A 23,841-nucleotide genomic window follows, 5' to 3' on the forward strand; every position below is an offset into this window, starting at 1 on the left:
AAATCAACCTGCTGATCAGAAGCTGCCTCTACTCTTGTGGAGTTCCCCTTGCACTTTGAAATTCCTGACAAGCAGCAGACAGTGGCTGATGAAGTATTTGCTATGAATGGCATCTGAGAATTCTGTTATTTTTGCTTTTGAGAGTGCCAGATGGGAATTATGTAAAGCACAGTTAGCTGGAGCCTTCAGAGGACATGCACATTTGGGGAGATAATTCTGCAAGTGCTCTCTTGTTGTTTTGTTCCTTCAGCACTGCGGGAGGTCTGAGGACAGGAGAGATCACTGTCCTTCATCTGCTGCTTGGTCCTCCAGAGCCTGAGATAATTCTGATATGGTCTGAAAGGGTTTTTTGAACCTTTTTCCATTAATTACATGTGAAATGTTTGCATCGTGGAGAGGCCAGCAGAGGCAATATTTAGTGGAGCAGCTCTGCTGCAGAATCTCAGTGCTCATCTGGTGCCAGATCCTGTCCTGGGTCTGCTCTTCTGAAGCTTCTTTAGATCTTCTGAACATCAGCTTCACATTGGCTTTACTGGATCATTACATCCCAAAATGGATTTTTCCAGCCTGATGAGTGAAAAAAAAAAAAAAGTGTCAGTTGTTGGCGACTATCTGATGTGATTTGCTCAATATTATCCTTTGATTATCGTCACATAATTTTAGGGAATGTATTTCTCTGGCTGCATCATCAGGCTCAGTAAGAGAGATTCCAGTATAAAAGGATGATGTTCAATATTTTTGTTGTAAAGTTAGCCACAGTTTTAGATGTTCTTTTGAACTTGTCATGAGGTGTGATGAAATTGCATGGTTACTCAGTTTAAGCAGTGAAAAATTAACTAGCAGCAAAAAGGAATATTTTCTATTTGGTGGGAATTTAAAGCTAAAGAAACAAGGAAACAAAACTGGAAGCCGATTTCAGATTATTTTATCTCAAAGTTCTTTATTCTAGATCAGTTTTGAGGCAGTTTTTACTAGCTATGACTGCAACTCCACATCATTCCAGGGATTCCAAAGGGAAATAACTGTCTTTATCAGGATTCCTTCAGTGAACACTGCTCACCCTAACGACTTGCTGATGCTATTTTTACTTTTGCATTTATGGCATTTCTTTTATGAGATAATGGATTGTGGAAGAGAGAGATTGTGTGATTCAGATGTTTTAAGGACAGCCTTTATATACAAAACTGTCATATGTTGAAACACAAAATGGAAAGGAAGACTTTTAAAAACCGTGACTAAAAAAAGCGTATTTTCCTAATTTTGTACTAATGCACCTGTAAACTGTCTAAAAATCAAAATTTCTAACAAATTACCTTATAAATTCATTTAACATTTACAATTTTGATAAAAATATGCTTCATTCTATCCACTTAAAGGGATTTTAGGATCCTTCCAAGCTTCAGTGAGTGCTGAAAAGCAGTTAATTATGTTAGTGTTTAAGGATGCATGTTTTACAGAACAGCAGCTCTGTTTTAGTGGAAGATATTATTGTAATTCTTTAGTTTCTGCAGCTAGGATAAAACATAACAGTATTTTTCTTTTTGTTTTAGAAGAGTGAATATAATGGTTGTCTTCCAGAGGATATATTAGTTGTGCTTTCACTTGGTGGATGCGTGGACCTACCTGAGTGCTTTGGTGCTGTTCTGAATGAATTTATAAAAATATCACTGTCTCTTTTAAAACAGTGAGTTAAATTATGTTTTAAAAAATACTGTTCTTTGCTTTTGGGGAGAAAACGTAAACATTTGGCCTTCCTGTAGCAAGGAATCTGGGCCTTAATCTGCCACACTTTGTCACATGCATGACACGTGTCACATCTGTCACACGTATGACACACTTTCACGTTAATTCCTTGGGTTTTGGGGCAGCACTGAGATCAGCTCCTGGCAGTGATCCCTGTGACAAAATAACCCAGCACTGCCACAGGATCTCCATTTCCTCTTGGAATACAGTGATGGCACCTTTGGAGGTGGAACTCTCCTCATCATTGCAGTTTTACTGACAATTGCACCTCTGAAATTTGCCTTAAGAGCAAGAAGAAATGCAAAGTTTAGGAGTGTAGCTGTTTGGAGAGTTTGTGATTTGATGCACTTGTATAAATTAAATCTGAAGCTGGTTAAATTGCAAGAATCCAACTAAGAAAAATTCAAGTTGTAATTTGTTTTGTTTGGGGGGTTTTGTTCGTTTTGTTTTGTTTATTGGGGTTTTGTTTTTTGTTTTTTGTTGGTTTTTTTACATTTTTAGAGAGCACGTTGTCCTAGATAGACAAGTTTCAACCTGTTTACATTATAACAGCTATTCTTTTCACTCATTCTAATAAATTATTACTTTATAATTGTTGTTATTATTGCTACTACTGCTACCACCACCACCCAGTAGAATCCTCACCACTGATAAGGAATAGGAAACCACTTTATGGGCACATTGTTTACTGGCATATTAGTTGAGGCACAATTATTTTAATAGATCCACTCCTACCCCCCTTCACCTTGGTAAAGAATATTGGATTTTCCAGTTCAGTGTGTGTCTGGTCTTTATCATTCATGTGCTCTATTGCAGTTATTGTTAATGGTTATATGAACAGCAAAATAGGAAGCATATATCACCTGTCAGCCTGTGTTCTCTAGGCCCATCTTGGGTTAAATTATAGTAGGATTAAGAGCAGAAGCTGATAAAATTCAAGTTTTATGAAGAAGTTGTGGATTTTTTTTTCCCCTCTAAGGTTTAGGATTTGTGTTCAGTCTTTAAGGAAAAAGCATCAGTATATTAGGATCATAAATTCTGAATTGGTCTTGCCAAGAAGTAATTTAGAAAATTTACCAGATCAAATAAAAAGTGTGTTAACCTGGTTTATAGCGAAAGAGGGAGAAATACATTTTTCTGCTCTAATGTGATTCTAAAAACTTTCTAGTTTAAGGGAAATGTGTGCAGTTATACTTACCAAGGGGTGAAAATAATTCACCAAAGCAATGTTCTGAGTTCAGGAACAGTGCCATTTGTGCTCCATCAAAAAATGGGCTTCATGTAACCAATTTTTTAGCTTTGAAATTGATCTCCTGTTGCTATTTTACTTTGTTTTAAATTGTGCAGCTTAGATACTATGCAGTATTCATGCTTGGGTAACTTGTTGAACTGGAAGAAAAACTATATCAAAAGCACACACTTGTGTATTTTAGCTTATAATATAGAAAGAACAGAGAAAAAATGTGATGTGGGGGTAGCAGGTGGGGGTGATCACATCTCTGATATAAATTTATCCCTCAGATTCTTTTGGCCATGCTGAGTTGCCATTTCTTAATATGAAATTCTTCATTTTGTGCAAATTTTTTTTTAAAGAAATGCCATCAGATTTGGTGAGTTAATCTTTTAAATGAAATTTTGAAATAAGTATGGCAATCTTTTTCCTGGGTAAACACTACCAGTACCTACTTCATTAATTAAACTGGAACATTCACATTTTATCAAGTGTCAAGTAGATGAAGGTTACAGGATTGAGGATGAAGGATTCTCCTTAGGATTGAGAGAAATGTGTTGGTGTGAATTCTAACATTTGAGAGAGACCTCTGATGCATTTTAAATACTGCTCTAGTTATTAAATTTTCACTGGTGAAATGAACTGTTGACATCCAGTCAACTGTTAATGAACAAATTCAAACCAAACAAAAGGGTGTGTTTTTCAATATTATATGTAATTACACAGTGGGATATTTCAGAGGCCAAAAAGATGAGGAGTTTCTGAAACAGAACAGATGAGTTAGTGAGATGAAATCTCCTGGTTATGAAATGGCAAAGGAGCCCTTACCCTGCTCAGGTAAATCAGTAATTACCCAGCTCAGGTAAAGGAACCCTTAATCTGTTTGGGTAAATCAGTCCTTTCCTTGCTCAGGTAAATCAGTCCCTGTCTTGCTCAGGTAAATCAGTCCCTGCCCTGCTCAGGTAAATCAGTTCTTACCCTGCTCAGGTAAATCAGTCCCTGCCCTGCTCAGGTAAATCAGTTCTTACCCTGCTCAGGTAAATCAGTCCCTGCCCTGCTCAGGTAAATCAGTTCTTACCCTGCTCAGGTAAATCAATCCCTGCCCTGCTCAGGTAAATCAGTCCCTGCCCTGCTCAGGTAAATCAGTCCCTGCCCTGCTCAGGTAAAGGAGCCCTTACCCTGCTCAGGAGATGAGTCCTTATCCCCTTTGGAATGGTCCAGAGCCTGCAGCCCAATCCTGAGGCTCAGCTCATGGCTGGTGCATTTAAGTAGAAAAGTTTTGTGTTTAGACAGGAGGGACAGTGAGAGTTATAGAGCTTCAGTCCTGGACGTTTCAGTCCTGGACAGCTCCTAAAAGTCACCAGTGTGATGATGCTGGATGCTTCATTCCTGCTGGATTTTCTGCTGGGAATAGATGATTTAAGATGTCTGGTGAGTGAGAAATTGCAGATTATGAGACTAATAAAGATAAAAAACTTTTAAGAAATGCATTTGGATGGCTGCTTTTTTTCCTTTAATTTCTCTACTAGTTTAAGAAAAGGTGGAGGAAACTAGTTTTCTTATTTTTTTGATTGATCCAAATCTGTTTATTAACTTCTTGTTATGCTGCTTTAAGATTACCTGGCACCTCTCTCTCCCAAATGCCATAGCTCATTTTTGCATTCATCTTTCATCCATACCTATGTGGGAAAAACATTTGCCAGTCTGAATATACAGCGAAAACAGTTATAAAGAAAATGCAGGAACTGTTATATTTCAGTTATATACTGAAATGTCCTCACATACTGCACAGTATTACACAGAGATATTTATTATCTGCACTCCAATTAAAAATACTGCATTGGTTTGTTAGATATTTTAAAGTATTTACTACAACTAAGGAATCTATATTCCTTATTTAAAAAGAAGGCAAATTCCTCAGTGCACATGGATCTACACAGAAAACCACAAAATCTATGTGCACAACAGAAGAAAAGGGGTTTAGGGGTGCAAAGGGGCCGTGTGGTTTTATGGTTTGTTTGATAAGGGGAGGTTGGTTTGGTTTGCTTTGGTTTGGCTTGTTTTTTTTTTCTACATCTCTTGACCAGCACTGAGACAGAGTTGTCCTTTTACAAGTGGCTGCCAGGGCTGTTTGTGGTCAGTGATCTTTGCTCATCACTTTAGTGTTGCTGTATAGGGCAAAGCATCTGTCTGGGGGGCAACAGGCAGGAAAAGGTGCAGGAGGAGCAGTGCACCATGTGTGTGCTGACTGCACAAGTCCATGGGTGTGCTGCTGAGACACTTGAGTGGAAACCAAGTTGTGAGCTGCAGCCCTGGGAGCAGAGCATGAGCTGGGGATGCTGAGAGCTGAGCATTTGGGAGCAGAACCATGTCTGTGCCTCTGGCATTGGCTGTTTTCCTTGCCAGGTCTCCCTGCTGGGCTGGCTGAGCTGCTCTCTGTGCCAAGGGAATGGCTATGGGACACTGGCTCTGCTGTGACCAGTGTCTTTTTTGCTGTATGCTTCTGAAAATGTTTGAGAAACCAAAGGTTTCTGCTGTCTTCATGACAGCACAGCTTGGCAGATTTTTCAAAGCAAACTGGGCTTGTTTACCTTACACTGGGCATGGAAGAAGAAATAGCATCTCAGTCACTCTCTCCTTGCCAACAAGAACAAAAAAACTGACTATTGGTCGATAAAGAAACTTCTCAAAGCTAAATTACATCAACTTGCTTCCCGAGGCTCCAGTCCAATTCTTTATTTCCCCTGGATGTTGAGGCAATAGCTGCCATCATCAGAGCTCCTTTTGAGTTTGCTCATGATAGGAGCAGTCCTCTGCATGCAGTGTTCACTCATGCCTTTCTTTCTGCATTCTTATTAGTGGGATGACAGCGCTGGGCCAGGAGGCTGAAATTATTTCCAGTGTATGAAGCACTGATAATTTGTGACCTGACTACTTGTGACTTTTGAGAATAGGTAGGAACTGAAACATTTTAAGTTTCTGATGGCTGTGGGTTAACCCCAGTAGGCAGCAAAGCCCCACTCACTCCCCCTCAGCGAGGCAGAAGTGAGAATGTTTGTGGGTTGTTTATTAAGGGAAGTCTTGAGTCCAATCTGAAATTCTGCTTCACTTTTTTACTCAAGAAAGCAGAGTAAATACATAGCCAGCTTCTTGGGAAAGTAACTGTTTTGCTGCACAGAAACAGCCATATTTTGTGAAAACATAATAAAACCATGAAACCCAACTTGTGATGATCAAAAGTGTAGTGGAATATCAAAGAGAAAATAGATTTTTACAGAGTCCTAATTTTCCAGGGCACTTCTGCAGTCATCACACATCTGTCATTAAACAATTCCTGTCCTGTCACTCTGTAAGCTTGAAAAATGGCTATTTGATTTAAAATTTATGCTTTTTTATCACTACATAGCCCAAAATGACTGAACTCCATTTAAAAGTTCAATAAAAATCCTCTTCTTGAAGAAGAAGGATATTGAAGAAGAAACTTATTCTTGAAGAAGTCTTGAAGAAACTTATTCTATGAAAATTGGACTTAAGTGAAATAGTTTTATTATTGATTTATACCCTGTGCCCACACAGTTGCCTCTCAGTAAACACAGGCTCCTTCCTGGCAGCCACTTCAGCATCTTCACTTCATGGAGTGAATCCTCCTCCTCCTCTCAGCCTCCTCACCTCTCTTTGGGGTCTTTTATCAGCTGGACTAGGGCATGGCTTTGCAAGTGATGTTCTGTCTTTTCCTCAGGCACTCATTTATGAAAAGAACAGGAATATCTTTGAGTTTCTATTTATTTCTCTGTCAAATATGGTAAAACCTAGTAAAGATATTGTAAAGGTTTTTAGGTGTCTTAGGTATGAAGCAATTTTATGTGCTTGTTTCATTTAGAAACCTGACTGAAATAAAGATAGACTCCATCAGGAATTGTGTTGTGCCTTTGTGCTGTTGTTAATTTGAAAACATAAACTGTTAAATTAGGTTTCTTTCTTTAAAAGTTGCATCTGTACTCTGGGTATATCTTGCCAGTTGTCACCTTACCCAGCTTACACAGTGTGTGGCTGTGCTGAAATCACTGAACAGCTTTCTCAGCTTCTTGAATTTATCAGGAATATCTACTGACCACCTAGATTTCAGTGATTTCAAACATGTTCATGTGGCTGTTGGCCTACCTGACACCTAAGGCAATTTTGTTAGATAAATAAAATATAGTTGAAAAATCCAGGTTTAACAATTTCAAACTGTTAAAATGTACAGCTCCTGTGTATCTTTAGCCTTGAAAGTAGAGGGACATATAGAAAAGTAATTTCAATTTGTAGGTCAAAATGATCCCACAACCTCCCCTGGGTTGTGGGAGATGCATTTAGCAATCTTAAGTGTTTTTGTCCAAACTGACAACTTTAACAAATGTCAGTTTCTGTTGTTGGCTTTGAAAATGAAATTAGCCCAAAATTAAGTCTTAGCCCAAAATTAAGTCTTGGCCTCATCTAGGCTTCAAAAGCCAATATTTACAGCTTGATACTGCTACATGACTGATTCACATCTTAAAATTGCATCTGTATCTTCCAAAAATGCTGCCTATTTTGTGTGGTTTTGGGATATCCAGGGAGAAAGGTGGAGGTTTTACACTCAGGTACCTTTGCATCCCTGGGCTAATGGAACATCTGTTTGGAGAGAGGAGGGGAGTGTGAGGCACGAGGATTCTGTGCTGGGCAGAGACGTGTCTGTGCATCTCTGAGTGTTTGGAGAGCATTAAGGAAAGGACAAGCAACTCCTGAAGGTGAGAGAAGGAAATGAAAGAAGAGTGTGAATGTTTTATATACTCCAGTCCATAAAGCTCCAGCAGCAGCAGTAGCTGTTCCCTCAAACAAGTCTTTATGTAGGAAAAAGTCAAAGCTCTCCTTGGGAGGAAAAACAAAGTTTTAACTCTTGATAGCCTTGAAAATGAGCATAAGCAATGGGCTGGAAGCAGAAGAAAGCAGAAAGCAGAGCTGGGTGTTCACTGGCACAGCCGGGCGGTGGGTGGCTGTGTGGGAGGGCACACACACACGAGTACTTTCAAATCTGTATGAAAAATACAGCAGTATTTTTATAAGCAGTAATTTTTTTATTATAAAATTTGTCAGTTCAGTTTCCAAGAGTCTTGCAAACCTTCCTCTTACAGTCTACCTTTATCTAGAAACAAGACAAGAAAGCTCCCTAAAATCTGGAGAAGTTTGATTTTAAATCTCAGGTGGGTTGTTTCCTTTTTGACTCTACTTAAAGTCCCCAAGGCTGCCCTGAGGCATCAGAAATTGGTGCAGATGGCCCAGTTTTCTCCTGGTTTGAGCTTGTACACACAAACCTCTTGGTCCACAAATGTTAGTAAATAGAGATGAAGCATTTTCTTTCAAAATAGAGCTCCTCTCCTCTCCTATATCTTTGACATTGCAACTGTTGAAGCCATTCAGATCCTTGAATTGCTTTGTTAATTTGATGAGGCTTCTGCCTGAGTTACTGGGGACAAACTCAGTGAAGACTTGAATGTCACATTCTAAGGTTTCATTTTTCATTTATTTTCTTCTTCAGTAAGTATTAATGTGTGGTTAATTTGTTCTCTGGGATGGATGAAATAGAACTAATATGAAATTCAAATGAATTCTTCTGCTGGCAGTCTGTTTGTTAGCAGCAATAATGAAATATAATGGCCAATAGCTAGAGAAATACATGGAGTATTTTCCTCAATAATTCAGGGGTTTGAGACATTTAACAGTCAATAAAAATATCCAAAAGAATCAATAACCTAGAATTTGACTGTGTACTTTTTAATGTTATACATATATATGTAGATATATTCTTATTTTGTGTAAGATCATGTTACCTTTTTAAATGCTTTAGTCATTAAAAGGAGTCCATTTCAGCTGTGCAAATTTCAAACAAACAAACAAAAAAAAAGAAAAAAAAAAGAAAAAAAAGAAAAACCCAAACGATACAAACCACCTTTCCTCTCTAAACTGCTGGCTGTTTCATGAAACTGGAAGCCAGTGCTGTGAAGGAAAACCCATCATTTGTTGGCACTTGTTGGGGTGCCAAGGACGCGTGTAAAACACCTGACCAGCAGTAGGTTTATCTTTCACGGGAGGCTGAACAGGATTTTACAAGGTTATTTGCTTCCACCTACTGCTCATCCTTGATATTACAGAGGAAGCCAGCCGGGGCAGCACCGGGATCCTCGGAATTGCAGAGGCTCATCCTCCCTCCCCCGGGCTGTGGGAGTGCAGGGTGTGCACAGGAATTCTGTTTGCCTTCCACTGTGCCTTATGTTCACCTGAGGAGAGAAAAGATGTTGGAAATTCAGACCACTTTTCTAAAGTTTCTGCTTTCTTGTGGTTGTTTTGAGAGGTTTCTGGCAGTCTGTGCTGGGATGGCAGGCAGCAGAGGAAGGAGTCAGGGTTGGGGTGGCAGGGAGAGAGCAAACTGCAGTGTGTGGTAAAGCACAGGGCACTCAGGCTGTGGGGGTGTTAGCAGCACCGATGGAGGCTTCAGGATAGTGGTTTCACTATTCCTGCTTGCAATTCAAGGAATGAAATTAAGCACAGAATTACAGAAATTATGCAAAATAAAGTTTATGCAGGTTTCCACTGCATCCTAAAGCCAAAATCTCATTCAGGGCCATGCTACTATCAATAATTGCTTTTGCTTTCTAGAGCTTTCACTTCACCCTGTTCAGTAACATTTTTATAGTGCTGCTGTTGATGAAGTGGTAGATTTGTTTCCCAAGGGCCCAGTGTGTTAAACTTGAAAAATCCCAGCCCTTAAACTTGTGCTTGTCCTACATTGCTCCCAATGTCCTGCAGAAAACCTTGCTTTGTTTCCCTGTTGCTGCTACCAAACAAAAAAGACCAAAAAGGAAATGTATATAAAACATAGAGCTCTTAATATGTTTGTAATAATATTATTTAATTGGCTGTTATGCAGTGACACCTAAAGAAAAAGGGAATTGTGTTGGTTTTAAACTGAAATGGATGAGAGGGTTTTCTATTTAATAGTCTTTTCCATGAAACATCCTATGAAGTATTCTATCATTATATAGTTTGCTTAAAATAATTCTTCAAAAGGAACATATTTTCTCACTTTTTCCTTTTTTTTTTTTGTGATGTAACAACATTAAAGAAGGTGCCTGATACACTGTTCAGATCTCTAGGATTTTACAACTGCTTTTCAGCAATGGTGCTTCTCCATCTCAAATAATTCATAGAGCTGGGAAATTTGCAATACACATATGAAATGACAGCGCTTTGTCATTTTGCACTTAGAGAAAGTAGCACAGATGTCTCCCAGAGAAGAACATTCTCATTTTTTTTCCTTCTTGCTCTGAGAGTGACAGATGATTCATTTTGATGATTTTTAAAGCTTAGGGTCTGTGTACATTTTTTCCTTTAACAGAGGTATATCTAGGATGTAGACATATACTCAAATATTTATATTTAAATATAGATTTGATTAAATCAGTAGCTTCACTGGTTTAAATAATTATAACACTAATTGCTTCAGAAAATTAACTAGTTTTTATCTTGCCCTTGTGCAGAAGTCTGAATCCAGGTGTTTACTCTTGAAGACATACAGCTATTTCTTTTAAATCCAACTCTACATCATTTCAAAGATAACACGTTCTTGCAGTGAGACTGAACCCATGCAGATGCGGTTTTCATTGCTAAAGGTGCAGTGGTTCATTTGTAAAGATAAACTTTCCATATCTTTAGATAGATAGCCAAACTCTAAGGGATGAAATGCTTCTCTAATGTTCAGGGATAAAACACAGAGCAGAAATGCTGTAATTTGCTATTCAGCCTGAATCTTTCCCTGGGGCTGGTCTCAGTTCCAGATGAGATCTCAGTTCCAGGTGGGGTCTCAGTTCCAGGTGGGGTCTCAGTTCCAGATGAGATCTCAGTTCCAGGTGGGGTCTCAGTTCCAGATGAGATCTCAGTTCCAGGTGGGGTCTGAGTTGCAGATGAGATCTCAGTTCCAGGTGAGGCTCGTTGTCTCATTAACTCCTGATTGAGCAGGGGAGGCTCAGCTGGGCTGGCCCCACCAGTGTCCAGTGAGGCTGAGGCTGCTCTTGTGCCTGTTCCTTGCTGCTCCAGGCAACCGTGCCAGATAAGCTGAGCTGGGAGGAAGATGTTTTTTTTTTTCATCCAGGTAAAACTGCATTTTTAATTGAGTAATGAATGCTTATGAACTCTGGCCTTTTAGGAATTGCTTTTAATGGGAAAGGACAGTGGTGAAACAGCAAACTGCACTGTTCCATGGGCAGCAGAAGGGATCTGAGTGCTGTTGGCTCTTCAGGTATATCCATCATGCTGAGAGCCTGTAATAGCCATGACTATAGTCTGAGAGGAGCTACTTTATTCTGCTTTCAGTTAATTTAGGTCAGTGTGTAAGACAGAGCCACTCTTGTCCTTGGTAATATGGAAAGAGATTATTCATTTTTGATTAACCAATAAATATGTTAAAGAACATTACACTCTTCCCAAAAGGTGACTTAGGGCACAGCTAGGACATGAAGACCACTGATGCTAATGGACTTTGAATTCATTCCCCTGAGGGAGAAGGCTTTTGAAAAGCTGAGCTTTTTTCCCTCCTCAAAAAGAAGTAAATGTAAATATCCAAACAGGCTCAGGAAGTGAGCCTGTAGGCAGAGAGAGTATTTCCTTCTCCTCCAGGTGGGAGATGTGGGGACAGACTGGCTGGCTGCCAGTAAGACACACTTGAAAGAAAAATTTGGAGTGTTATATTCCCCAAACTGCAGTCTGGTTCCCCATGAAAAGTGATGGAATATAAAGAGTATTAGAGGTGCTGATTCATGCATTAGACTGGCTAGAATAACAAATGTTTGTTTGCTGCTTAAGAAGTGGCACAACTTGATATGCTTTATGAAACCATCTTTAATATAATTTGCTGTGAATTGAAATATTTTTTCCAGGAAACGTTGCTCTATGTTGATTGAATGGTTTAATTTCTTAAAATCTTGTATAGGTGTAGGTAGGAAGTCTTTGGCTTTGAAGTAAAACCAGTCCTTCATTTAAGATGAATAGACATGCTGTTGAAGAAACAGAAATTCTTCATCTTACATTTGTCTTCATTTTTTATAGGAGCTGCTATTTGTTATCAGCATTTGAATTTATGTGCAAGTAACTAACCAATAATCTGAAATCTGATTAGAGTAGTTCCAGATCTGGTGAGAGGTTGGGGAAGCACTTTTCACAAAAAAATTGTCCCTCTGCCATATGTTATTCTTTTCCCAGTGGAAATCTCTAAAGCTGCAATATTTAAGCAAAATTTGCTTCCAAGGATATCCTCACTAGAAAAGTAAAATTGAAAAGAAAATGAGTAGGTCACTTGTCTGTAAATGTTTAATTGTACTTGGCTTACTGAGTTTCCAGTAGTAACTTGCTGTAAAAAGGGTGACTGAAGCAATAAATTCCTTTTGAAGTGTAATTTTTGTGATAACAATTATCCCTGCACGTCTTCAGCACAAAAATTCATAGGTTCATTGAGTCAAAATACTTTAGGAATAAAAGGACCATGTGTTGGGTGTTGTTAGGTTTGAGATCATTTGTTTCACTCCTGAAGAAAACATGTCCAAGATATCCACGGGTGTACAAGTCTGTGCACACATACATTTACATGTTTATCATAAATAGAGCCTTTGCTGTTCTTGCATGTTGCAATGAGATTCAGACACAAGTATCTGTCAGGTCCTGGCTAGCACCTGATAACAGACAGAAGGTTGAGCAGTTTTTCCTCTTTAGCTTACCTTTATATTTCTTTCAGCTTCCATCATTTGTTTATTAAAAAAATAGTGAGCAAGTAATATATTTTCTTAAGATGGAAGCAAAAAAGGAAATGTATAATAACAAATCATATTTTTTCCTGAGAGCTGTCTACACTATATTGAAATAGGTATGGGGTTTTTTTTGTGTGTTCTTTCAATCCTGTGTTTAAATTTATGCCTGTAGTAAAATTTAATGAACTTCACCTAAAAGCACAACACTTGCCATCATATATTTAAATAACTCTGTGTACAAAAATAACAATTCTTCAGCCTGAGTTACTTCCCCAGTGCTGGTCAATGTGCTTTGTGACATGGGCTTCTCTGTTTGTGCTTTCAGGACACTAAAGCAGAGTGCAGTTCTGGTGTAGAAACTGAGGACAGAAAAGTAAGTGGCTTGTTTTAATGTGATTTTTCAGGCAACTCTAGTAGCTGGGATTTCTCTGGTTATTGTTTGGGTTTTTATTTTAATTCAACCATGTGGAATGATTTTATGGATCTTTATAAGTGTTCATGTTGTATTTTAACTTCAATGGGGACAGAACAGTCTTACTCTATTGAATATATTTGCTAAAAATTTGAATAACTGTTTTTATAGAAGAAGAAGGGAATTATAGTCTTAATCTCTTTATACTACAGAAAAGTTTACAAGGCAGTTGCACTTCGTGTTCTTAATTTACATTAATAACAAAGTTATTGTGTGTCTGTCATAATAAAGTTGGCATACCATGTTAAATATTTGTAAGACAGCAAGATGATTGTTTTTTTTTTTGCTTTAGAAGTAGTACCTTTGAAATATTTTTTCCCTTTTAAAGGGTTGATTAAAACAAATATTTCCAGTTTTATTTTCTGTGGATAAATGTAAACCAGATACAAAATAAGTTTTGTGTTCTTCTCCTTACCCACAGTAAAAACTAACCAAGAAACAAAGGTTTCACAAAGAAGCCTTCAGCTTATAAAAATGTAATTGTCAGAAATAAATATCAGTCCATTTTAGAGAGAGTAACGTGTTTTGCTTGGAAATCTGTTGCTACTGAAATTTGAAAATCTGGATTACTAGATCTGTGCAGGGTATTTCTGTGTGGAATAGTAACTGAGTTTGGGGAAGTGTTGAGCACATTGCATGGTTTAAAGTCTCTAACTCCAGCTGGTACTCACTCTGTCCCACTGAGGCTGCAGGTTCTGAGCATCAGCTTCCATCAAACTCTCCAGGTGCTTCCATTTAGGTTCATGTTGCTTTAAATTGGGCTAAAATCCAGGCTGGGAGCTTACTTCTAAACCCCAAGTTTTGACTTTTTTTAGTGTTGGTAGCAACTACTAAAACTGCCCAAGCCAGAAGTCTTTCTGTACTGTGAATTATGGGAAAAGGTGTCAGGAGCTTGACAAGCTTTGAATGACAATTTATTAAAGTGTTATATTTCTTCTTCCTTGTATTGCAACTTTTATCTAGCAGAGCACCAGCCTGTTGCCAGTAAACTGTGGGTTTTTTCCTGGTTTATGATGCCATGGTTTGTACCTCAGGAGGAATTGCAGGAGATGTGTGTCTGATACCTTCTTTTGAAACTCAAAGGGACTGCTCTGAGCTGGGGTACTTTCTACCTTCAGTGACTCAGGATATCCAGCTTTCACATCCAGAGCCTGCAATTAGCAAAAAACCCCTAGAAAAAAATAGTCTAGAAAACCCCTGGGTTTTTCTTTTGTTATTTTGTGGAAGCACTTTGAAAGAGCAGGAATGTGATAAACACATGTTGCAGGATCTGTTTCATCTTTTCTCTGTGTTTGGTTCCAAAATGGAAGCTTCCACCACATTTAAGTGACAGCTGTTCTTCCAGTCCAGGGAGGGACTTAGCAGTGATCATCAAATACAGATCCATCAGTCTTGGTTAATACTAATGAATTGTTTCATGTTTGTTGAAAGCATCAATTAAGAATGTAATGTAATTCATAAACCTGAAACATTGTAAATAAATATTTTTATTTCATTGAACTTGAAATCAAGACAAACTACTGCAATTAGGGCATGCATCATTAGTATCTAATAATTTGCACTTCCATAATGAAATATACTACTAATGAACTATATCATTAGTAATTAATTGGAAATTTTCCCAGTTAACCACAAAATACAAACCTGCAAGGTGCCTTTTCTTGTGTTCCTTTTTTTTCTGAAGTTTCCTAATCTATGACTTCTGAAGTAGAAATTTATGTAACCATGACTAAAGCATTGCCTGCAGGCAAACTCAAATTTAATAACTGTTCTTATTATTTTGAAATCTATTATTCTGTAAATTCCAAAATAGCAGTTAATTATCATAACCACTTCATCACTGTGATCTGTCTCTCCTTTCATTGTCTTCAACTGACCTTTCCATGTAAGATTTTTATTTGTTTCCTGCAAGGCTAAAAGCTCCCAGGTTTGAGAATACCAGGTGACAAGCAATGCACAGTCTGCTCTCTCTGGCCTGGATAATTATGAATTACTTAATTGCCCTTACCATTCCCAGCAGAAGACCCATAAGTGCACGTACAACTCATTTCCTACATGAATACTTTTTTCTGCATTTGACACTCCCAAACTTTCTTGTTTGGATCTCCCAGCACCATTCTGAACATCACAATATTGCATGTTTAATGACTCATGAAAATGAAATGAGAAATGGCTCAGCTTTGCTTCTCAAAGAAACAAATGGATAAAAAGTGACCCTTAAGTTGTCACGGGAAGAAACCTGTTAAAAACATACCATGTGTGATTTCTGTAAAAAATCCATGGATATCTGCTTCTAGCCATGTGATGTTTGGGGATTTGAGCCATGATTGCAATGCCTGTGTGATGTTCTGCTATTGCAGGGCCGATGACAGATGGTGAGGTTGTTTTTCCTTTTACCCGTGTTTTCTGATATAACTCTGTGTGTTGGGCACAAACAAAATGGTTCTGGTGGAAGGCAATTAATAAGGATATTGGCCATTTTGCCAAGAGGGAGAGCAGGTGGATTCCTTTCAAGTCCTTCCATTTGCTATAACTAAGCCACTGTCTGTCTCTAAGAAGGCTTCTGATGTGTACAGCCTTTTTGTTGTTGTTGCCCTTACACAGCTCCATTATCTCCCATTACCTGAAAAACTTGCCTTGTTTTTTATAGAACTGTATTTTATAAATCTTCCTTGTTTTTTATTTAATTTCAGTTCATATCTTTATATTTTTCTGAGCAGTTATAATTTTTAAAAATATGTTTATATGGGACTTGCTTCAAACAGTAATCTCCAAAAATATAAATAGAAAAAGAAACTGTAAATAAGATTTCTCTCAGTCCTGCTCTGTCTCTGACATCTGAATAGAGCACAAAGGACATACTTTGTTTTACTCTGCAATTGTTATATCATCAAATTAATTCATGACAATGCTGTGAAACCAAAACTCTGATATAAAGTTACATCCCCTGACATCCTTTGTGTGACATTTCCACCTGACACTGCAAACTGGAAGTTAACTTACAGTGACCTTTCTGTGCTGGATAATTTTGTCTCAGCTTGTTTTTACTATGCTGGGAATGTTTTATTCTTCAGATCTGGCTGTTTCATTTCTGTTTTATTTCAGTTTATTCTGCCCCTAATGGGGCTGTGCTGGCTGTAATGTGCAGTGTCACTCTCCTGTTGCTGGCAGGCAGGAAATGCCCCCATCCAGCAGCAGCTCAGCACCATTAGCAGGGGCTCAAGGTCACCCAGGGTGTCCTGCTGCATTTTCCCTTCTGGAGAAGGAAGTGGCTCATGGAGAGAATATTTTTGAGAGGCATCTTGACTTGAAAATGTCCCACTTCAGAGCGGGGAGTGCAGAGGCTTTATGAGAGCTGCAGAGTTTATGGCAGTGCATCAGGGCAATAACCTGATGGGTCAGGAAGGTAGGAAGGTTCCCTGGAGTGCCATAATGTTTCCTAACTCCCTGTTACCTGCTGTGGGATATGGGGTAGGCAGTAATGCCTTTCCTTTTCTCTGCCTGCTGTGCAAAATATTTCTTTTTTTTTTTTCTTTAGTACCTTCTGTCAGTGGATCTCAAATTACTTTACAAACAAATTAAAAACACCTATGAGAAAAATGCTTACAGTTATATGGCTTGAGTTACATATGGAGAAATGGATATATGAAGGGCAGATGTAGGCAAGGTTACAAAGTGTGTCTGAGACAAAATCAGGAGAAAAAGAAACAGCATTACAAATATATTTTGCTTTGTCTATTCAATGGCTTATTGCAGGTTGTTTTTGGGGTTCTTTTAGTTTATTCATAGTGATCATATAAAGATGTTTTTCCTGGAAGTTTAAAGGAATGTTTTTTTTAGGAGAAAATATTTATCCAATTTCTCTGATCTTCAGATGACTGTAGAAGGGAATTAATAAGTTGTATCAAATAGTGAGGAGCACAATGGAGGGACTAAGTCAACTCCTGGCGTCATCGATGTGGATTTGTTATTATGCTGTTTTCTTTCGTGGTAGTCCCTTTTCCTGCTGTTTAGGGGTTCTTTAGCACTGAATAGGAATAAGTGACATTTTTATTCCCTTGTGAAGGCATCCTGCAATCTGCATAATTGTGTAGATTATTGAGATGCATTTTCACTCCCATTGAAAGAAATTATTTTTCTATTGTGAGGGAAGATTATAGATTCCAACATATTGGTAGAGAAGTGTTTAAATTGTATTTGGGTATAGATTTGGAGGAATCTAAGGAAGTTTTGAATGCTAATGGCTCTTTGGTGTCTAAGAGAGTGAACAAAATGATTCCTCTTTCTCCTGCCTCTTTCCCTGGTGTTGCTGAACCATTGCAGGACAGGACCACACAAAGTGGAGAGGGTTGACCACAGAATTCAGGAACCAGGGGGAGTAACCCAGAGGGGGAATAATGAGCTGTTCCAGGAATAGCATCCTGCTGTCACAGCACGGCAGATGTTTCCCCTGACATCTCAGCTCATGTAAGTCAGATTTACGTGACGCTTCGTGAGCCTTCCTCAGCGCAGAGCTGGAAGTTTCCACATCTTCCACCAAAGGGTAAAGTTATCTAAGGGTTTCCACATCTTCCACCTAAGGGTAAAGTTATCTAAGGGCTGTGTGTGTGGGGTGTGTTGTTTGTTTGTTTGTTTATTACCAGAAAAGTTACTTGAAATTCATGGCTGATTCCTTCACAATTATTTAAAATCAAGATCTGTTGCTCTCCAGGGATCCTAAAACTCAGAAATTTGAATCAAGCCCATAATCTACATTGTTTAGACAGTATTTATTGTTATTCATACTTCTTTTAGTGATATTTTTAAATCAAAGTGGTTTTTTCTCCTTTGTCTTAGATTTATGTTCTTTTCAAATAAAAGCAACACTTCTGGGAAAACAGGGAGCTGAAAGTTGCCCTAGAACTTAAGACACTGCATTATTTATTAGTCAGCCTAATAAATATTGGCAATTCTAATGTGAGGAATTGCTCAGAAATCCAGTCCATTTCCTGGCATGTGGCTTGACAGAGTGCAAAGTCTTGCTGCAAAGTTTCCTGGTATTTGAATGCTCATAATGTCAGCCCCATTACTGCTCTCTTGTTCTGCTGTCACTGACATGCAATTATGGGATTTCACAACTGAAGTGGTGACAGTTGCTCCTCTGTGTGTGTGTGTCTGTCTTTCCCCTTAATCCAACTCTATCTAGCAATCTGTAATTTGATAAAGTGGAATTGAAGTGACAGGCGTGACAGAAGTGCCAAAACAATAATTTGACCTCCCACTGAAGTGTCAACGTGTTCTGCTGCATGACTTTTACATATGCTGAATACACAGAAGGGACATGGATAGTGTATTTGCTGTGCTGCAGTACCTGCTAAGGCAGAGTGCTAAAAAAAGCTGCTACTACAGTGTGTCTTTTGGCCAACGTGTTCCATCTTGAACCATCACATCTCCTATACCTGTATTAATATGTATAAACATGGTGTCTGCTGCAAATAAATTGCATTTTTTTCAAATCTTCATTTTGAAGCTATTTTGATAAATTTTGAAATTATAATTCTGTGATTGTCTACAGAATTAGCTCTCAGACTTTATTTTACTTTTCTTTTTGAATCTCTTCTACCTTGAAATAAATGTCATTAGGTATATGACACATTCCTGCTAATAACTCCTAAAAAACTCACCGAGCTAGAAAGAACATTCTTTTATATGCATGAATAAAATATTTTATTAGCACTGAAGTAAATGTATGCACAAGTTACCTTGGCATATGTTCATATGTACTGTACCTGCATTGCATACAAGTAATTATGTTTCACTTGGGGACAAGGGAGAGGGCAGGAGACAGAAACTGTTTGCTTTAATACTTGGCTAAATGTAAAGTTAAAATATTGAGATTTAGGGGAGAAGAATCAGAGGGCAAAGGGAAAACTCAAGGCTGAGTTGATGCTAATTATCTGTTAAAATTAAGTGAAGAATAACTTGAGGGAGACTCAAGTCTTGCTGAAATTTTGTTTACATCTGGCCATTAAATTTTCAACAGGTCTAAAAACAGAGGGGAATTGGCTTTTGAAGTTATATAAAAAAGGGAAAACCCCACAGATCTATAAATACTAGTATGCTGTGAATGGGAACATGTCTTGGATCTTGTCTGTGTTTGTGAACCAGTAAAACTTCACAGCAGTGGGAGACTGCAGCTTTTGCTGCTGTGGGGGAACTTTTCCTTTTAAAAGCTCTTGGGTGGTGTCAGCTGTTCTAACCCAGGCTCCTCAGTGTGGGGTTTTATAGGGTTTGCATGTGCCAGAGAGCTTCATGGTCATTGATGCTTTAGAGACAAGTTTCCAGTTGACATTTCCTTCTCTTTTTCTTCTCACTTCTTAAAATAAAGATGTGGGAGATTTGATAAAGCAGGACTGAGCTGACAACGTGTACCTATGACCCACCTTACTGGCAGGTACTTTTGTGGTCACAGGTTTTTTTTGGACCTGGTCTAAAGAGTGCTGAAAGAGAAGGGAGGCCTTACACTGGTGTGAGCAAAATTATCTCTGTACAGACGCAAGAGTCACAGGTTGGGGCCTTTTTTTTCATTTAACTTACTGCCAACCTGTGCTTAGACATAGGAATGTTTTGTTCCTACATTTTAATTTTCCTCTCAGTAAGGAAAATAGGCACTGACAGGCCTGTTTTCCTAAACGATCCTTAAAGAGCCCTATTGGTGAGTTAAAAATCCAGAGATTATATATTTCTCCATAAAAAAGGAGTGGAAATGCGAGTTATTTTATGATTTATTCTGAGTCCTTGTAGTAGAACTCCTGTTGAGACAATCCCACCAATACACTGATAGAGAGGAGGCTGCAGTTGCTCTGTCTTTAACACCAGGCAAATGCTCTTATCTCAGGCTGCTTCTGTGTGGTGTAAAAGTTGTGTAGTCCTGTGCACTCTTCACTGAAACCTTTGTATAGGAAACTTGGAAATGCCACTTGAGATTTGTGAGAAGAACTCGATGCAGGCCACTGCTCTAAATCATAAAATGGAGAGAGATAACATTCTTTCTGTATCAAATATTGTATCTCTATGGAAAGTTGAAATTTTGATATTGAAAATTTGAGTCCTTTTAGGAATTGAACAGCTGCTTCTAGTTTTGCATTTGTTCTCCTTATTAAGAGAATAAAAAAATAAGAACAAGAATAAATTCTCATGGAAATATTTAGGAATATTAGGTATTAAAAATTCTCATTTGTTTCTTCTACTCCATGTCTTCAGCATTACTGTGGATGAGGGCAGGGGCTGTGCACTGACCCTCTGTGCATGTGGGCTCAGTTCTGTGCCTGCAGCAACATGTGAGTCTGTTGGACAGGCTTGGAATCCTGCACAGGAATGTTTGGCTCCAGAGGCAGGAGCTCTGTGATTCCTCCTCTGTGCTAACCTCTCTGTTGGTCCCCAGGTATTGTCTAGGAGCTGGCTCATGTTGGGGATTCTTTTTGGGCATTGAGGCTCTCTGGAATCAGTGATTCAAAGAGAAATACTGCTTATGCTTAACAGCATTGTCACAGGGAAGGAGGAGGGACAGAATGTCACCCAAAGGGTTTGACATGTTGGTGAGCTGGCTGAGGCAGCAGCTGGTACCCCCAGCCACCTGACTCTGGGGTTCTGACACAGGAAAGGTAAAAGCAAGAAATGTCATGAGTTGAGATAGTTTATTAAGTGAAGAGACAAAAAACCCTAACCAAACCCAAAGCCCAGGAGATGCAGAGGAAGTCTCCAGCTGCTGAAAGTGTTTCCAGGAAGGAATCCCAGCAGCAGGTCAGGGTTCCTCTGGTCAGTGAGGAAGTGATGCTTTGATGAGCCAGCAGCCTTTTGTGCATACACAGCATGAGTTCATCTGTAGGATTTATTTAAATTTAGTCAAAAGGAGTCCATAACTCTTTGAGCTGCCTCCCTTCACCTTGCATATTATAGGACACATTTCCACGCTGTGAATGGATAGGGAAAGCCTCATGGCATGTGTATGTGAATGCAGAGATCTCCTCTCATCTCAGCACCAATTGATCAGGTGGCTCTCCAGGAGCACATGCATGGCAAGATTATCAGGGGCAGATTGTTTTCAGCTTATTTGAAGGGGACAGACTGAATCAGATGATTGTTTTGTTTGCCAAATTAATATCTGGGATGTAATCCAGCCTGATTAACAGCATGGCTGTGATTGGATCAGGAAAGGGTAAGCAGACATTTGGAAGGTTTTTTTATACCTTCTGGCTCTGTTACTTTCCCAGTAGCTTGAACATGTGCAAGAATATGCTTCTGTCCAGTAATCCAATTCATTCCTCATCGATTCCAGTTTGTCTTTTTTACTTGTATTGGATCTCTTGCCAGGTAAATCTTTTCTCCGTAGCTATAGATGGCTTTTTATGGTGTTGGTTGGGCTGTTTGATCAAAACTTCCTAATTCCATTATTTTAGAACTGATTTCTTCAGCAATGATGCAGAGTGTCTTTTTGTCTAAAGCAGCCTGTTATTACAAGAGCGCTTACATTTAAATTTACATATATCTGTATTTTGAAACCTGAATATGTGTGCATCTTTCTGTAGTCTTTTAAAAATGGCTGAGGATTCTTATGTAAGGAGTAAAATAAGGGTTAATGGATTTTTTTCAGATTTTTTGAACAGAAGTATGTTTTATTGTCTTTCAATGTGATGGATGAGACAGAGACCATGGTTTATATATAAACCATGTGCTTCCCAGATTAGATTGATGTAATCATAGCAGTTTTGCACACTTCAGCTAAAAATTTGTTCTTCTTGATCAAGGTCAGGAAAATCCAGGGATTCTGCCATTTATCTCATCTCTTCAGTGCTAAACCAGGACAATATTAAAAGGACTGGTGTACAGACATGTCCCACTATGTCATACTTGCTGTATCACAACTGTTTTCTAAAAGATCAGGGATTATTTCTGAAAAAAATAGAGTATAAATGTTGAAAAAAGAATGCTGATATTCAAAGTCTAAAGTAAGGCTTCTTTTATTCTTCATTTTATCTGCAGGCTAATGTACAAAAGAAAGTTAATTTAACTTTTTTTTTCCTAGATAATGGCAATATGCATACCATGCAAGGAGCAAACATTTTGACTTCAAAACAAATCTGTTCTCTGTTACCCTCTTTCCCTTTCAATATCTGATAAAGGTTGAAGTCTAAGGAACAGAGCAGGTTTGTTACATGTGTGAATGGTCTGAAATCCAGCAGGGAACATCTGTTTCAGCAGATTTGTTTCTTTCTTAAAACTTTGGCTTGCTGTGGCCTTTTGCTGGTAATTGGTTAATGGGTAATGTAAGACAAAATTTGCAGGGAGCTGTAAAATCTTATTGTACCAGCTGAGGAATTGTCATACCAGCTGGATGGAAAAAATTCTTTGGGTGCAAAGGCAAAAAGTTTCAGGAGGTTCCAACAAGAGTGTCCTAAGGCACAAAGTTTGATGCTGTTTTATTGTGTTGCTGGCTTGCATTTCCTTTGTCTTCATCTGCCTGTAGTATTGTGTTTCTCCTAAACAGATCCCTGTATTTCTTTGGTTCACAGCAGGCAAAGAAAAGCAGGCTTTGCTTTTTGCCTCCGAGATGCCAGGTGTGGGAGGTGACATCCAGTCAGGAACATCCTGGCTGGCTCTCGTGACCTTGCAAGTCAATATCTCCCCCATTCCTTTCCAAAGCAGTAGAACACATTTCTACATTGAAAGGGTTGGGTTTATATCTGCTTTGATGCCTTTTCACTGCTGGTGAAGGTGCAAAATGATTACTCAGGGTATTTCTAACTGACCTTGGGATGAAATTTCTTCTGACAGTGTTTGAGTAGTTTAGAAAATTTGGAACACCTGAAGAACTTCACCCTTTATTGGTTATAGTCAATAAAATGCTTTGAAAGAACTGTGATGCACTGTTTATTAACATGTAATGAATTTTCAATCTTTACTACACAGTCTAAGTAAAAAAAATGCAAAAGGTAAATGGAAAACCCTTAGAATCTGCATTGCATCAAATCTATGAGAGCATTAAAATTCAACAGCATGCAGAAAAGTAACACTTCATCTCTCTAGTACAGCTTCATTTTTATCAAAGTTTCCGTAAAATTAGCATTATTAATTAAGAACATATATAAATTGTTTCAGTTCTTTGAAGTACAAAGTTCTCCCTAATTTAGTGACCAAGTTTTGTGTATTAAAATATCTTCTGCCACCCAACCACAGTCTTGGTTTTAATGTCTGATGTTTTAGTCTACAACATTGACATGGTAATTTCCCTATGTATTTTATTATAAAAGATTCAGTCATTTCATATAATCACTGATAATGTGATGCAGAAATGATTTTTTTTTTCCTGCAGCTCATTCTAGGGCAATATTTAAATGTGCAAACCTGTTTTCTGTTTCCATGTGGTGACAGAGCCCTCGTTGATTTGATACTTTAATTATATAACATGATGCCTCTGTTTTTTTTTTAATGTTACCCCAGCTAGTGGACTTTACTGAATCTGCCTTGACTCTGTATTTCCATTTGGGGAGCTTGGAAATAGAGCTTGTTTTGTCAATCAATTGCAAAAGTTGTCCATGTCC

The 23,841-nt window shown here is 38.4% G+C and overlaps 1 protein-coding gene across 4 annotated transcripts in view; it reads left to right on the top strand.

Moving 5' to 3' along the window:
• Nucleotides 1-23,841, top strand: part of RBFOX1 (RNA binding fox-1 homolog 1) — a 1,011,377-nt gene that overhangs the window by 480,340 nt on the left and 507,196 nt on the right. For all 4 annotated transcript variants that reach the window (XM_053991708.1, XM_053991709.1, XM_053991720.1 and 1 more), the window contains one exon: nucleotides 13,115-13,162. In XM_053991708.1, coding sequence (XP_053847683.1) covers nucleotides 13,115-13,162 — 48 coding nt within the window. The remainder of the gene's footprint in view (nucleotides 1-13,114; nucleotides 13,163-23,841) is intronic.

This window comes from Vidua macroura, chromosome 16 (genome assembly GCF_024509145.1).
Source record: "Vidua macroura isolate BioBank_ID:100142 chromosome 16, ASM2450914v1, whole genome shotgun sequence".
Lineage (NCBI taxonomy): Eukaryota > Metazoa > Chordata > Aves > Passeriformes > Viduidae > Vidua > Vidua macroura.